The sequence below is a fragment of the Sinohyriopsis cumingii genome, chromosome 18, assembly GCF_028554795.1.
Source record: "Sinohyriopsis cumingii isolate HCF-2022 chromosome 18, ASM2855479v2, whole genome shotgun sequence".
In the NCBI taxonomy this organism is placed as follows: domain Eukaryota; kingdom Metazoa; phylum Mollusca; class Bivalvia; order Unionida; family Unionidae; genus Sinohyriopsis; species Sinohyriopsis cumingii.
In genome coordinates, this window is record NC_142978.1 from 41,101,385 (window position 1) to 41,115,490 (window position 14,106).

Sequence of the window (14,106 nt, forward strand, 5' to 3'; positions counted from 1 at the left end):
CCTCTCATGCTGGTGATCAGACCTATTAAAATTACATAACTAGTGTTTGAAAAGTTATGAGTATGTTATATGGTGTGCCAATTTTGATAAAAAAGTTGACATAAATTTGCAGTGTAACACATTTTCAAGCTTTCAGAATGAGATCAGTTCCGGTTCTGATTAGAAGTGTGAACTACTCAGTTCAAAGCTCAAGTCGCATCAGCTAAAATTCTCAATTTTAGTACTTTTCTAGCTCAAATAATTTGATGTAATTCAAAGCTTTAAAATAAACTGCCATCACTATCATCAGCCATGAGGCCTATTTGCCAAACTGAATCATCTAATATGAACCGTGCTAGGATTCGGCCTTTATGATTGTCCAGGTAGCCCGTATTTTAAAGGAGACTATAAATCAGTGGAAATATACAATAGTAGTGTGAGCACTGTAGGAGAAAATCTGATTCTGAAGCATCATCTCCAATCATAATACCAATATTAATTATTGACACTACTTTGGACTAATTTTCCCCTTTTTTTCCAAAAGATAAAGGCATAAAGAAAGCACGGATATATTATTGCAAGCTAGTTGATTTCAAATCAAACACCATACAACACTACATGCCCATTACATTTCAAAAAGGAATGTTGCATGAGGGATCCTGAAAAATGGCTGCTCTTAGATACGCAAATACTATGCAAGACTAAAACTTGGCACTGTTCATCAGAACTACTGCCTTGAACTAACAAATATATTAATCCCACCCTAAATAAAGCAACATATCCCAAATCATGAGCATCTTTAATTTATTTGGGAATGCCTAGATATGGCGTTGTTATCCATTAATCCTACTATAATGGACATACTCTAAACAAAAATTATTAGATGGTGCTATTAATATACAATAAGAATATATGCATAATGATACTATTATTAGACAATAAGTATACATGCATAAGGGTACTTTTCTAGACATTAAGTATAAATGTAAAATGATACTTTTATTATTAGATGATAAGCATACATGCATAAGGGTACTGTTTTTAGACGATAAGTATACATGCATAAGGCTACTTTTGTTGGACAATAATGGTACTAATATTAGAAGATAAGTATATATGTATGATACTATTATTATACAATATGTATACATGTATAATGGTACCATTATTAGATAAGTATACATGTCTAATGGTACTATTATTAGACAATAATTATACATGTATAATGGTACCATTATTAGATAAGTATACATGTCTAATGGTACTATTATTAGACAATAATTATACATGTATAATGGTACCATTATTAGATAAGTATACATGTCTAATGGTACTATTATTAGACAATAAGTATACAGGTATATTGGTACCATTATTAGAAAAGTATATATGCATAATGGTACTATTATTAGACAATAAGTATTCATGTACAACAGTACTATTATTAGGCAATAAGTATTCGCACATAACGGTATTATTATTAGAAGATAAGTATTCACGTATGACAATATTATTATTAGAAGATAAGTATTCATGCATAATGGCATTATTATTAGAAGATAAGTATTCACGTATGACAATATTATTATTAGAAGATAAGTATTCATGCATAATGGTATTATTATTAGAAGATAAGTATTCATGCATAATGGTATTATTATTAGAATATAAGTATTCATGCATAACGGTATTATTATTAGAAGATAAGTATTCATGCATAATGGCATTATTATTAGAATATAAGTATTCATGCATAACGGTATTATTATTAGAATATAAGTATTCATGTACAACAGTACTATTATTAGGCAATAAGTATTCGCACATAACGGTATTATTATTAGAAGATAAGTATTCACGTATGACAATATTATTATTAGAAGATAAGTATTCATGCATAATGGTATTATTATTAGAATATAAGTATTCATGCATAACGGTATTATTATTAGAAGATAAGTATTCATGCATAATGGTATTATTATTAGAAGATAAGTATTCATGCATAACGGTATTATTATTAGAAGATAAGTATTCATGCATAACGGTATTATTATTAGAAGATAAGTATTCATGCATAATGGCATTATTATTAGAAGATAAGTACTCATGCATAACGGTATTATTATTAGAAGATTAGTATTCATGCATAATGGTATTATTATTAGAAGATAAGTAGTCACATATGACAGTATTATTGTTAGAATATAAGTATTCACGCATAACGGTATTATTATTAGAAGATAAGTATTCATGCATAACGGTATTATTATTAGAAGATAAGTATTCATGCATAATGGCATTATTATTAGAAGATAAGTACTCATGCATAACGGTATTATTATTAGAAGATAAGTATTCATGCATAATGGTATTATTATTAGAAGATAAGTATTCATGCATAATGGTATTATTATTAGAATATAAGTATTCATGCATAACGGTATTATTATTAGAAGATAAGTATTCATGCATAATGGCATTATTATTAGAATATAAGTATTCATGCATAACGGCATTATTATTAGAATATAAGTATTCATGTACAACAGTACTATTATTAGAATATAAGTATTCACGCATAACGGTATTATTATTAGAATATAAGTATTCATGCATAATGGTATTATTATTAGAATATAAGTACTCATGCATAACGGTATTATTATTAGAAGATATTTATACATAATGGTATTATTATTAGAAGATAAGTATTCACGTATGACGATATTATTATTAGAAGATAAGTATTCATGCATAACAGTATTATTATTAGAAGATAAGTACTCATGCATAACGGTATTATTATTAGAAGATATTTATACATAATGGTATTATTATTAGAATATAAGTATTCATGCATAACGGTATTATTATTAGAATGTAAGTACTCATGCATAATGGTATTATTATTAGAAGATAAGTATTCATGCATAACAGCATTATTTTTAGAATATAAGTATTCATGCATAATTCTACTAATGTTAGATGATAAGTAGTATGCATGTATAATATGATGATGATAGATCTAAAAACCAACTGGTGTTTGCCATTCTTCCTCCAACTCCGTCAGTGTTATCTTGATTATCACTTAAGATTGAGACTGCCTAGAAATCTCATCATTATGAATGTTAACAGTGGTAAAGCTTGATGTCTTTCTCGCTCACCATCCTTATGTTTACATTCCAAAGTCTGGTTAGTATTGCACCACATGACCACATGATCTTCTGTCTCATTAAAACTCTGAAAACTTGGAAATTTACAGAATTGTGGTATCTTCTTTGCAATGTAATTAATATACATCAAAGATATTTTTATAAAGAGTACAGTCGAATTAAAATTTGTTGAGAACTACAGACATAAAAGGAGAAGTTTTATTTCTAGTCTCTTTTAAACATGCTTTTGTAAAACTGTCTCGATGCATATTTTGAGCTACGACAGCATGTCTTGTCCAGGACCCAATGTGACAATTAAAACCAGTGAAAGGAAAGAGTGTTAAAGACATCATGTGAAAGGGAACAATGAAAATGTAAGACTTTTTCCAGATTTTTAACTCATTTTAAAATTTTTCCAGACCTTTTCAAGGCTTGGAAAAGCAATTTTCAAATTTAAGACTTTTTCTATAATTCCTGACCCATGGGGGAACCCTACTTATACCCAAATCTGTGACATCAAATCCTGTCTTATAAGTGTGTGCAACTTACTCAATTGATGATAAATCCCAAAATTTAAGCTTTTGATCCATGCGTGTAAATCATGCACATCATCTATGCTTTGTCACCATATCATGGCTGCAGGGTAGTGTAGATACTATTAAATGCTGATGGTATTACAGTCATTGGAATAAAAAGAAATGATCTGTGGATGTTAATCCATAATGATGGGTGGAATGAGAAATGGAAGTTCATAAGTAGGTCTAGACAATTTTTTACAAGTGCAGCTGTCAGTCAGCTTTCTTTTTTTCTTCATCCTTTCATTTAACCAATTGATACAAGAAAGACTTGTTAATAAGTAGACTTTTATTATGTGGCACTTTTAAAATTGAAACTGAAACTGAAATACCTGAACAAAAAAATAGCAATGACAAATACAGCAAGAATAACATAAATGTATTCGTATATCACAAAGGGACAACACCACAAATGTATGAGTACTTTCTTGCTGATAAAGCCAAATAGTCTGATAAGATAAACGACATTGCACTTAAAAAGTAACATCCCAAGGTCCTCCCTTGTACTAACAGTATCAAGTCACCATAGCTATCATATTAAAGAAGTAACATCTGGCTGATGGAGCAACCATGTTACAATACCTCATCGATCATTAACACCTTCATGGAAAACATAAACCAATAAATGAAATGTCAAATTACATAAAAGGGATCAAAGTGTGAAATTTAAACATACAGAAATATTCAAAATAAGATATCAATTTTGCAAAGCTCTAAATTTAAAAAAAAAGTTTTTCAAAGAATGCAGGATATTGTGAATTCGTCCCCCCCCGTAGGTATGAATTTTCTTTCAGCATTGTTGTTCTTGTTTCAAATCATTGATTTAAGAATCCAAAAATTATATTTATAAATTAATTAAAAGTTTGTTTTCCTGCAAACATTATTTAGTGGACATTGGAGCCATGTCCACTAAATGATGCATACAGGAAAATGTTAGTTTTTAATTAACCATGAAAACCGAGACCATAAATAATAAATTAACTCCAAATATCAAAAAGCTTGAAAAATGAATTTATAATTGTCTGAATAAATTAATTAGTCATTAAAATTTTAAATAATTTTTGACCCGATGAATGGTTGTGATTTTTCAAAGTGTGACATATCTTGCGAGTAAACCAGAAATATAAAAAGATATCTTATTTACTTTTACAAAATGAAGTGTCATAATATTTTAACTTGTCATATATGTACTGGGCAACACACCACACTTTATTTCATCTAATTCTCATAACACACCACACTTTATTTCATCTAATTCTCATGTACACAAGTTTCTTTATCTCCAAGGGATAGAAATGGTAGTGATGTCAAGTGAATTGTAACATTATACAGATATCTGTTGGTTTGTATATGAGATTAACCTTGAAGAGGGCAAGTAAGTTTAACAACTGAGTACTGAGTCAGGTGAGAGAAGATGAACAGTACTCTAACACAAAGGACTTTGCCAGGGATGACTGTAACATCTGAGTCAGGTGAGAGAAGATGAAAAGTACTCTAACACAAAGGACTTTGCCAGGGATGACTGTAACATCTGAGTCATGTGAGAGAAGATGAATAGTACTCTAACACAAAGGACTTTGCCAGGGATGACTGTAACATCTGAGTCATGTGCAAGACGATGAATAGTACACTAAGGACTTTGACCTTATTTTAAATAAATACATATCAATCTGCTGGAAATAACTCCTTAAATTCTTTCCATAGTAGTGTTAATAGAGCAACAGCATTACAAAAACAAATTTAAACAAATCCATTTCTTCTCATAAACAAAATGCATTTCATACAGGCATATATATGCACGAATCTACCCCAACCTGGATGATATATATACAAATAATAAACCCATCAGCCTTGAATATAATAAGTCTCATATGCAATTTTATTTTAAGGCCTACATTTGCTGAGGATAACACAATTTTTCCCAATACTTTAATTGTACACAAAATTCCAACAAAGGCATCCCCATAGTTCGATTCAATAAATAATATACGTCAGCAAAAAACAAAACAAAAAATGTAAAATTTGTTGCAAAATGTAAAAAATAGTAGGATCCTTAAGATGTGATACTATCCTATACCAGGAAAATAAGTATTATTTTCCAGACAAGTATTATTTTCCAGACACACAAGACATAAAAGTAGTTTAAGATTAATCACTTCTTAAGGGCCTTTATTCTAGTGTCTAAGCTCTCACAATTCATCTTCAAGCTATCTGTATTCTGCGTGAAGGTCTCTTGCAACTGGAAATAACAAAATAAAAGATATTACTGAGATATTACTGTTTCTGTCACTTACTGGTGCTTTATTATATCATTGATGTGGTTATTGCATCTGTACAAACTGAATTTTATTATCATCGACTTCCAGATAATTTCATTTTATTATAAAGGACTGTCAGATAAATGCATTTGATTACAATGGACTTTCAGATAATTGCATTTTATTTTTATGGACTTTCAGATAATAATTATGCATTTATGGGAATTGACTGCAAAAGAGATCTTAAAATGTGAGAATGATTCAAATGCCTTTTTCTATTAGTTTACGGTGCATAATTTAACTAAAAATCTTTACATAATTTTAAATTAATATGTTCTATACTCATGTAACTATTTCTTGAATGTTCTCTTTGAATTTAAGTCCATACTGGTGATAGAGTAAAACTATGACCATCAAAGCACCAGTTATTTGAATTCTTGGCATTGCTCAAATGATTGTTCAGTCACAGTGTATAACATTCTCTTGTATGTCACCTTTAAAAGATCATCACAACTAAGAAAAACACAATAGAAACAAATATAGTTCCTAGTACTTTGAAATTTCAAAGTTCTACAGTACTTAAAATCCTTTAAATTGATGTAGTTTGTTTGAAACACAGTTTTAAGAAACTTTAAGCTGATACTTGATTATACCTCATAAATGTAACAGTGTTAACTATATGTTATAAAAGAAACAGGGTACATGATTTCTGCACAGAATATCGCTTGTCAGGGAAGCAAAACATCATGTCTCCCTTGCATGATTGTTGCCCTTTCTTGTACAATTTTGGAGTAATAAACAATTAATTTCCTTGTTTGGGGAGATATGAAGACCTTTTCACCTGTGACAACTCATGTTCCACTCAAGCAGTCATACTGACTGCCAGAGCAGCACCATTTTCAAACAGGACAAACTAGACCATGGGATGAATGTGTGTAAAATTTCAAGGCAATCCATCAGGTAATTTAGGAGGGGTAGCAATGGCACGCTGGTGCTATCAGACTGATGATGGCCAACAGACCATCCTGTAAGCCTGTCTGGTCTATGACCAGTAGAGTTAAAAACCAAGAAATTTATATGACTGATATTTAAAAAGGGTCTACCTGTTTTAGCATATCCCCATGGGACTTCAGGCTATTATTAATCTCCTGCTGAGTTGTGTCAAGATAGGTAAGAGCCTGACTGAACTGGAGGGCTGAAAATATAAAGACTTATATACTAGCGTACATATTTTATTACCTTTTGATATAGCAAAGAGAAAGATGCAAGTTTTAACAACTTTGACGGCCCCATTCCAACAGAAACTAAGCACATGTGTACTACTTTGTTTGCCTTTTTATATGGAAAAGGGATCAAATGCAAGCTCTGACAACTTTAGTTGTCTGTTCACTATAGAAACACACCAATTAGTGTACATAATCTATTGCAGTTTTATAAGGAAATGGGATCAAATGCAAGTTCTGACTACTCTGGCTGTTAATATATCCCCAACAACACAACCAGTTTCCACATTAATATGTCCTAATTCACACAACTGGTTTCCCCATTAGTATGTCCTCATTCAAACAATCAGTTCCGCCATTATTATGTCCCAATTCACTCAAAGAGATCTCCCATTAATATGTCCTGATTTGCACAACCAGTTCCCCATTATTATGGCATGATTCACAAAATCAATTCCCACATTAATGTCCCCATTCACACAAACAGTTCCCCAACTAATATGTCTTGATTTACACAATTAGTTACCTGTCAATATGCCCACAGAACCTTTTTAATATTTTAAGATATCTGGTGTGTTTAAAAATCCTCGAAACTGGAAATTTCCAGGCAATTCTTGAGCTTGCAAACATGAATATACCAAACTATGAAGTCAGCTTTTTCAAATGGTAGATGTACTAAGTTTCAAGAACTTTGTCGCTGCAAAAAATGTATGACCCTATCAACAATGATTTGTCTGTGGATATAAATGGACTCGTTATGACCCAATGAACAATGTTCTGCCTGTAGAAATAACTCTTTATGACCCAATGAGTAATGATATATAAAGCTGTAGCGATGCCACTTTTTGTCGATTATGCCGATACTGCGTATAGCTAATTATTAAAATTGCTGATACTGATTATGAGACGGATTATTTCAAAAAACCGCCTGTTCTACAATTTGTGAAAGTACTACCTTTTGATTGACAAGTAAACCATGCCCTATTTTTGTTATAACTAACAATGCCTAAAATGGGTGCGGATTTATGTTAACAGTTTAAGTTTCAAGCTACCATACATGTGAAAACTATCTCCTACATTTTATATCCGACCTTATTTCTTACTGTTAACTCATATATGCAAATAAAACTCTTTACTAAATAACATATTTATTCCGAATTAGTTTTTTGGGGGCACATATGCTCTGTGATATGTTTCTTCATTCCTTCTTTTAATTTAATGATGGTAATCAATGCTTATATATAAGGTACAGTAATGCCAGGTTAAGGTGACTTGTGTAACTTTCATTGGTGGGAATGAAGATTGTAATTTGCTTGTCGAGAAAAATCTACAGCATTCAGCGATCATTTCTGGGATTTAGGAAGCAATTCACAAACAAGCAAAGCATGTAAAGCGTGGCAAAAATAAATTTCTGAACTCTGGTTGACAGAGATGTACTTTGTGATTCTAGCCATAAAGGGGGAGGGGCATTTAATTCCTGAATGCATGAAATTGACAGACGCATTATACGTCACTTATCTTACATTGCAAAGTACGATCATAAGGTTTTAGTATTAAAATGTCATCATCTAAATAAAGTTTCTTACAAAACTATTATTTGGAAAATAATATACATAATATAGATTTGCTTAATACCTGATGTTTCTATTAAAAAAGAGAGACTGTAGTAAAGTAGATATTTTACATTTGATAATGCATTTATTTCAGGTGACAACAGTTAGACCTATGCACTAATGGTGATTCGCAATGCAAAGACCATGAAAGTAGTGCAAAACAGTCATGAAATGATTTATTTTGTAATATTATGGCTGTATTGCTTGCTGTCAATAAAGTAATAACTATCCCATCTTTTTCAATTTTCATTGCCTATTACATTAACAGTTTTGGAAAAATATTCACTACTTATTCTAGCGACACTTTTTGAAAACTGGCAACAAAATATTGAGATTGGTGATTTTTTTTGGTGACAACTTTTTAAAAGCCAGGACCATCCCTATAATGTGTATGCTCTAAGTTCAACAGCCACACGAGGCCTCATTGGCTGGATGGTTGCTGTGATTGGGATGAGTGCATGCATGGTATTGATAATTTGTTGTTAGCAGACAATCAGCGGTAGTTTACAGCAAGTGTGTTAAAAAGTATTTACTTTTAAGAATATATTGTCTTTCAATTAACCCCCAAATCAAATGTTTATTCCTTAATTTCCATTATTTAACTCTGATTTAAAATTCAAGCCATGTCAAGATGAATGTTATGATTGAATTTATACTTTGGAAATTTGTTTACATCAGCACCGATTATTTCTGTCGATACCGATTATACCGATTGTTCCAATAATTGGCCCGATGAGTATCGCCGATTAGTCAGTACATCTTTAAACATTGATATGTCTGTGAATAAAAAAGGACTCGTTATGACCCAGTGAACAATGATCTATCTGTGTAAAAAACAGGACTCATTATGACACAATGAACAATTATCACAATGATCTGCCTGTAGAAATAACTCTTCATGAAGCAATGAACAATAACTATCTGTGGATATAAATGGACTTATTATGACCCAATATACAATGATCTGTCTGTAGAGATAACAGGACTCTTTAAGACCCAATGAACAACGATCTGCCTGTAGAAATAACAGCACTCTATGATGCAATGATCATTGATCTGCCTGTAGCAATAACTCATTATGATCCAATAAACAAATGATATGTCTGTGGATACAAATGGGCTCGTTATGACCCAATGAACCATGATCAGTCTGTGAAAAAAACAGGACTCATTATAACCCAATGAAAAATGATCTGCCTGCAGAAATAACTCTTTCTGACCAAATGAACAATGAATGGTCTGTGGATATAAATGGACTCGTTATGACCCAATGAACAATGATCTGTGTGTAGAAATAACGTTTTGACCCAATGAACAATGATCTGCCTGTAGAAATAACTATATATGACCCAATGAACAATGATCTACTTGTAGAAATAAATCCTTATGACCCAATGAACAATGATCTGTCTGTAGAAATAAAAGGACTTTATGACCCAATGAATAATGATCTGTCTGTAGAAATAATGTTTTGACCCAATGAACAATGATCTGCCTGTAGAAATAACTATATATGACCCAATGAACAATGATCTACTTGTAGAAATAACTATATATGACCCAATGAACAATGATCTGTATGTGGATATAAATGGACTCATTATGACCCAATGAACAATGATTTGTCTGCGGATATAAATGGACTTGTTATGATCCAATGAACCGTATCTGTCTGTGAACAAAAAGGACTCATTATGACCCATTGAACAATGATCTGCCTGTAGAAATAACACTTTATGACCCCATGAACAATGAACTGTCTGTGGATATAAATGGACATGTGATAACTCAATGAACAATGATCTGTCTGCAGATATAAATGGACTCATTACGACCCAATGAACAATGATCTGCCTGCAGAAATAACTCTTTATGACCCAATGAACAATGATCTGTATGTGGATATAAATGGACTTGTAATGACTCAATGAACCATGATCAGTCTGCAGATATAAATGGACTCGTTATGACCCAATGAACAATGATCTGCCTGTAGAAATAATTCTTTATGACCCAATGAACAATGATCTGTATGTGGATACAAATGGACTCATTATGACTCAATGGACAATGATCTGTCTGTAGATATAAAAGGACTCATTATGACTCAATGGACAATGATCTGTCTGTAGATATAAAAGGACTCATTATGACCCAATGGACAATGATCTGTCTGTGGATATAAAAGGACTTGTTATAGCCCAACGGACAATGAGTTGTATGTGAATATAGCTCTTTTCCAAATCTGTTTATTTAAATAACAAAGAAAACTGAATGTTTTTGTACATTGATGAAAACTGATGCCTAAAAAATAAAAAATTTAATGCTAATTTATGTTCTAAAAAACTAATAGGCAGCAATATCACATCTATGTATCATTTCTATCTGCAATAAACAGAATCCACAAGTACTGTATTTTAAAAACCCAATAAATGATCTATCATCAACTGTCACTTACTCAGAACGAGAACATTCACAATACACAAATGCTATTCCAGATGTGGAAACATTACTCATAAAGTTTAAACGTTACTACAGACATGGAAACAATACTCAGAATGGAAACATTACTCTAAATATACAAATGTGACTGCAGACATCGAAACATTAACTCAGAATGTACAAATGTTACTCCAGACATGGAAACAATACTCAGAATATATAATGCTACTCTAGACATGGAAACATTTCTCAAAATATACAAATGCAGCCTTTTGATTGCAGAGCTACATTTTGAACCAAGCGATGATTCATGGCAAAGAAGCCAAATGTTGGCAGGGGTGATCTATGATATGAAGGAAATCTTCTGAAACCACATACCATACATATTTGCACATAAGTCAGGTGCAACTACAAACTGCATACCATCACATACTTTACTGACAGATCAGGGTCTGTGTTGCTTATTCTACTGATTAATGCCAGCAAAATGCTAAGACCCAGATCTACCAGGACATTATGCAATGACTGACCTAGGTTTATACATTTGTAGTTGTATCCAACTTGCATGCAAGTAATCATGGCATCCTTTACATGTGTTAGAACTGTGACTGAACCAGGAATTGCAGATATGTAAAATGAGAACATTATTGTTCTGATATTCATGCCCTTGGTCAAAACATCATTTCAACATAACAACTGGTTCAGAAAAAAAGGGAATCAACCATCAAGAATCATCATTTAATTCAGAAAATTTCTAAGTGTTGTCAAACTCTTCTTGTGGTTCATGTGCCAAATTCCACCTAGAAAACCCCATTAAAATGCTTAAGTTCATGTTGTTGTTGTTGAAGGGTTTAACGCCACTTTTCAGCACACGATAGGCTATACATGGCGGCCAGTATTAATGGTGGAGGAAGAACCCGGGCAATCCCCAGAAAGAACCACTGACCCTCGAGAAGCTACTGGCAAGTTTTCTCACATACCCACATTGGCCGAATCTGATATTTGAACCTAAGCAGACAGAGGTGAGATGGCAATGATCCGCAACGGACAGTGCTTTAGACCACTCGGGGCCCTGCTAGTCTAAAAATCATTTCAACATAACTGGTTCAGAAAATAAGGGAATCAACCATCAAGAATCATCATTTAAATCAGACAAGTTCTAAGTGTTGTCAAACTCTTCTTGTGGCCCATGGCCCAAATGCCACCTAGAAAACCAAATTAAAATGCTTAAGTTTAGCGAAGATGAAAAGAACAGTTGGCCAAAAGGCCACAAATGCTTTTCATAGGATCTGGATAGCAAACCTGCAATGTAGCTCTCCAGGTGAAAGTTCAATTCTCTGTTTTAGCATGTAATAAGGTAAATTGGTTGCCGAGATATGCTGAATGATTCCACCAATTTCCTGCACCTTATGCCAACATCTAAGCCATAGAATGATGTGTGTGTGTGACTTGGATTTTTAATGTAGCTTTAACAAATTTTCAGTCATATCGCTACGATGTCTGCAGTGTGGCAGTTTGTAGTGATGTCTAGCACTGAGGCATCATGCCGCAGACATGTAGCATGATGTTCCACCCAGTCACATTATCCTGACACCAGGCCAACCAGTCCTGACACTAACCTCTTAATGCTAAGTGCCTTGTGAGGCAGCTGTTAGTACTATTTTTGCAAGTCTTTGGTATGACTCGACCAGGGATCGAACCTACCACCTCCTGTATCTGATGTGGATGCTCTAACCAATAGGCCACCTGAGCAGTTGCCATAGAATGATAAAAGTTGTGATATCAATAGAGAATCTTGAACACATGCTCATTTTCAAATCACATTTATAAAATGAGTCAAATTTGTGCAGACTTTTCAAATCTTAGTAAGAAAAATTCTAATTATTCCACAAGTGTCCAGAATTTAATTTGAAATGAACTAAAATATAAGAACATATTTATTGCATGACTATCTAAAGCTATTAGCAATGGGTGCATCACAAAAGGCCCTACTTGCTGTAATTTGTTCAGTAAGAGTTTTAAAAAATTTAATTTACTTTAATTGCTGGATTCTGAACAAAACCAAAGTTAGAAAAAAAATGGGAGATTCTTCTGCACGTCAAAATCTGGTTGAAATTTGACAATTCCAGACAAGATAATGATGCTGAAACCATAGTTTATTAAGACAGGCAATCAGGGGCCACAATTCTAGTAACTGATAGCTGGGATCATTGAGAATCAAATGAATTAGGAGGTCACAACAATACAGTGGTGCATGTTAACTAGATTTTTAAAATCAACCAATGCTGAGTGAATTATGTTTGGGAATCAAAGGAAAATGGGCAAATTGTGCAATTAAGGCCCTAACTCCTGTAAATGGAAACCTAATTCATTGAAGGAGTCATCAATATCACAGTGCATGCCAAATTTTGTACAATAATCCTAAGTAAAGTTATGCTACATAAACCAAAGTCATAAGGAGAAGCCATAAGGGAACATAACTGCTGTCAAGCTGTCATTGAAAGCTGGAAATCAAACTTATCTGAGGTCTAATCGATGTAAAGCTGCAAGTTAAAACTGGTTGCATTGAAGAATGATCAATAAAGTATTGCTGATAGAATATCAGGGGTTATAAATCCTGCAAGTTTAGTTGTGGAATACTGAAAACTAAATGCATTCAACCTTCATCAATGTCAAGGTGCATACCAAATCTTGATAAAGATATAGAGCAGAAACCAATGTTAAGGAGATGCACTATCAGCAGCCATAACTCTTATTAATCAGGTTGTGGAATGTTGGAAATTTAACTTGTTTGAGGCCTCATAAATGGAAAACTGCACACTAAATCTGGTGGAAATCCAACTATTCTTAGTAAAATGATC

General features: G+C 32.7%; 1 protein-coding gene across 2 annotated transcripts in view; it reads right to left on the minus strand.

The window, feature by feature from the left end:
* Window positions 1-3,980: 3,980 nt before the first annotated feature.
* The window catches only part of LOC149776473 (dynactin subunit 2-like), a 60,564-nt gene continuing 50,438 nt past the window's right edge, over window positions 3,981-14,106 (minus strand). For both annotated transcript variants that reach the window (XM_089940901.1, XM_089940899.1), the window contains 2 exons: window positions 7,071-7,162; window positions 3,981-5,948 (listed from right to left, as the gene is read on the minus strand). In XM_089940901.1, the coding sequence (XP_089797027.1) occupies window positions 5,862-5,948; window positions 7,071-7,162 (179 nt within the window). In that variant the 3' untranslated portion in view covers window positions 3,981-5,861. The remainder of the gene's footprint in view (window positions 5,949-7,070; window positions 7,163-14,106) is intronic.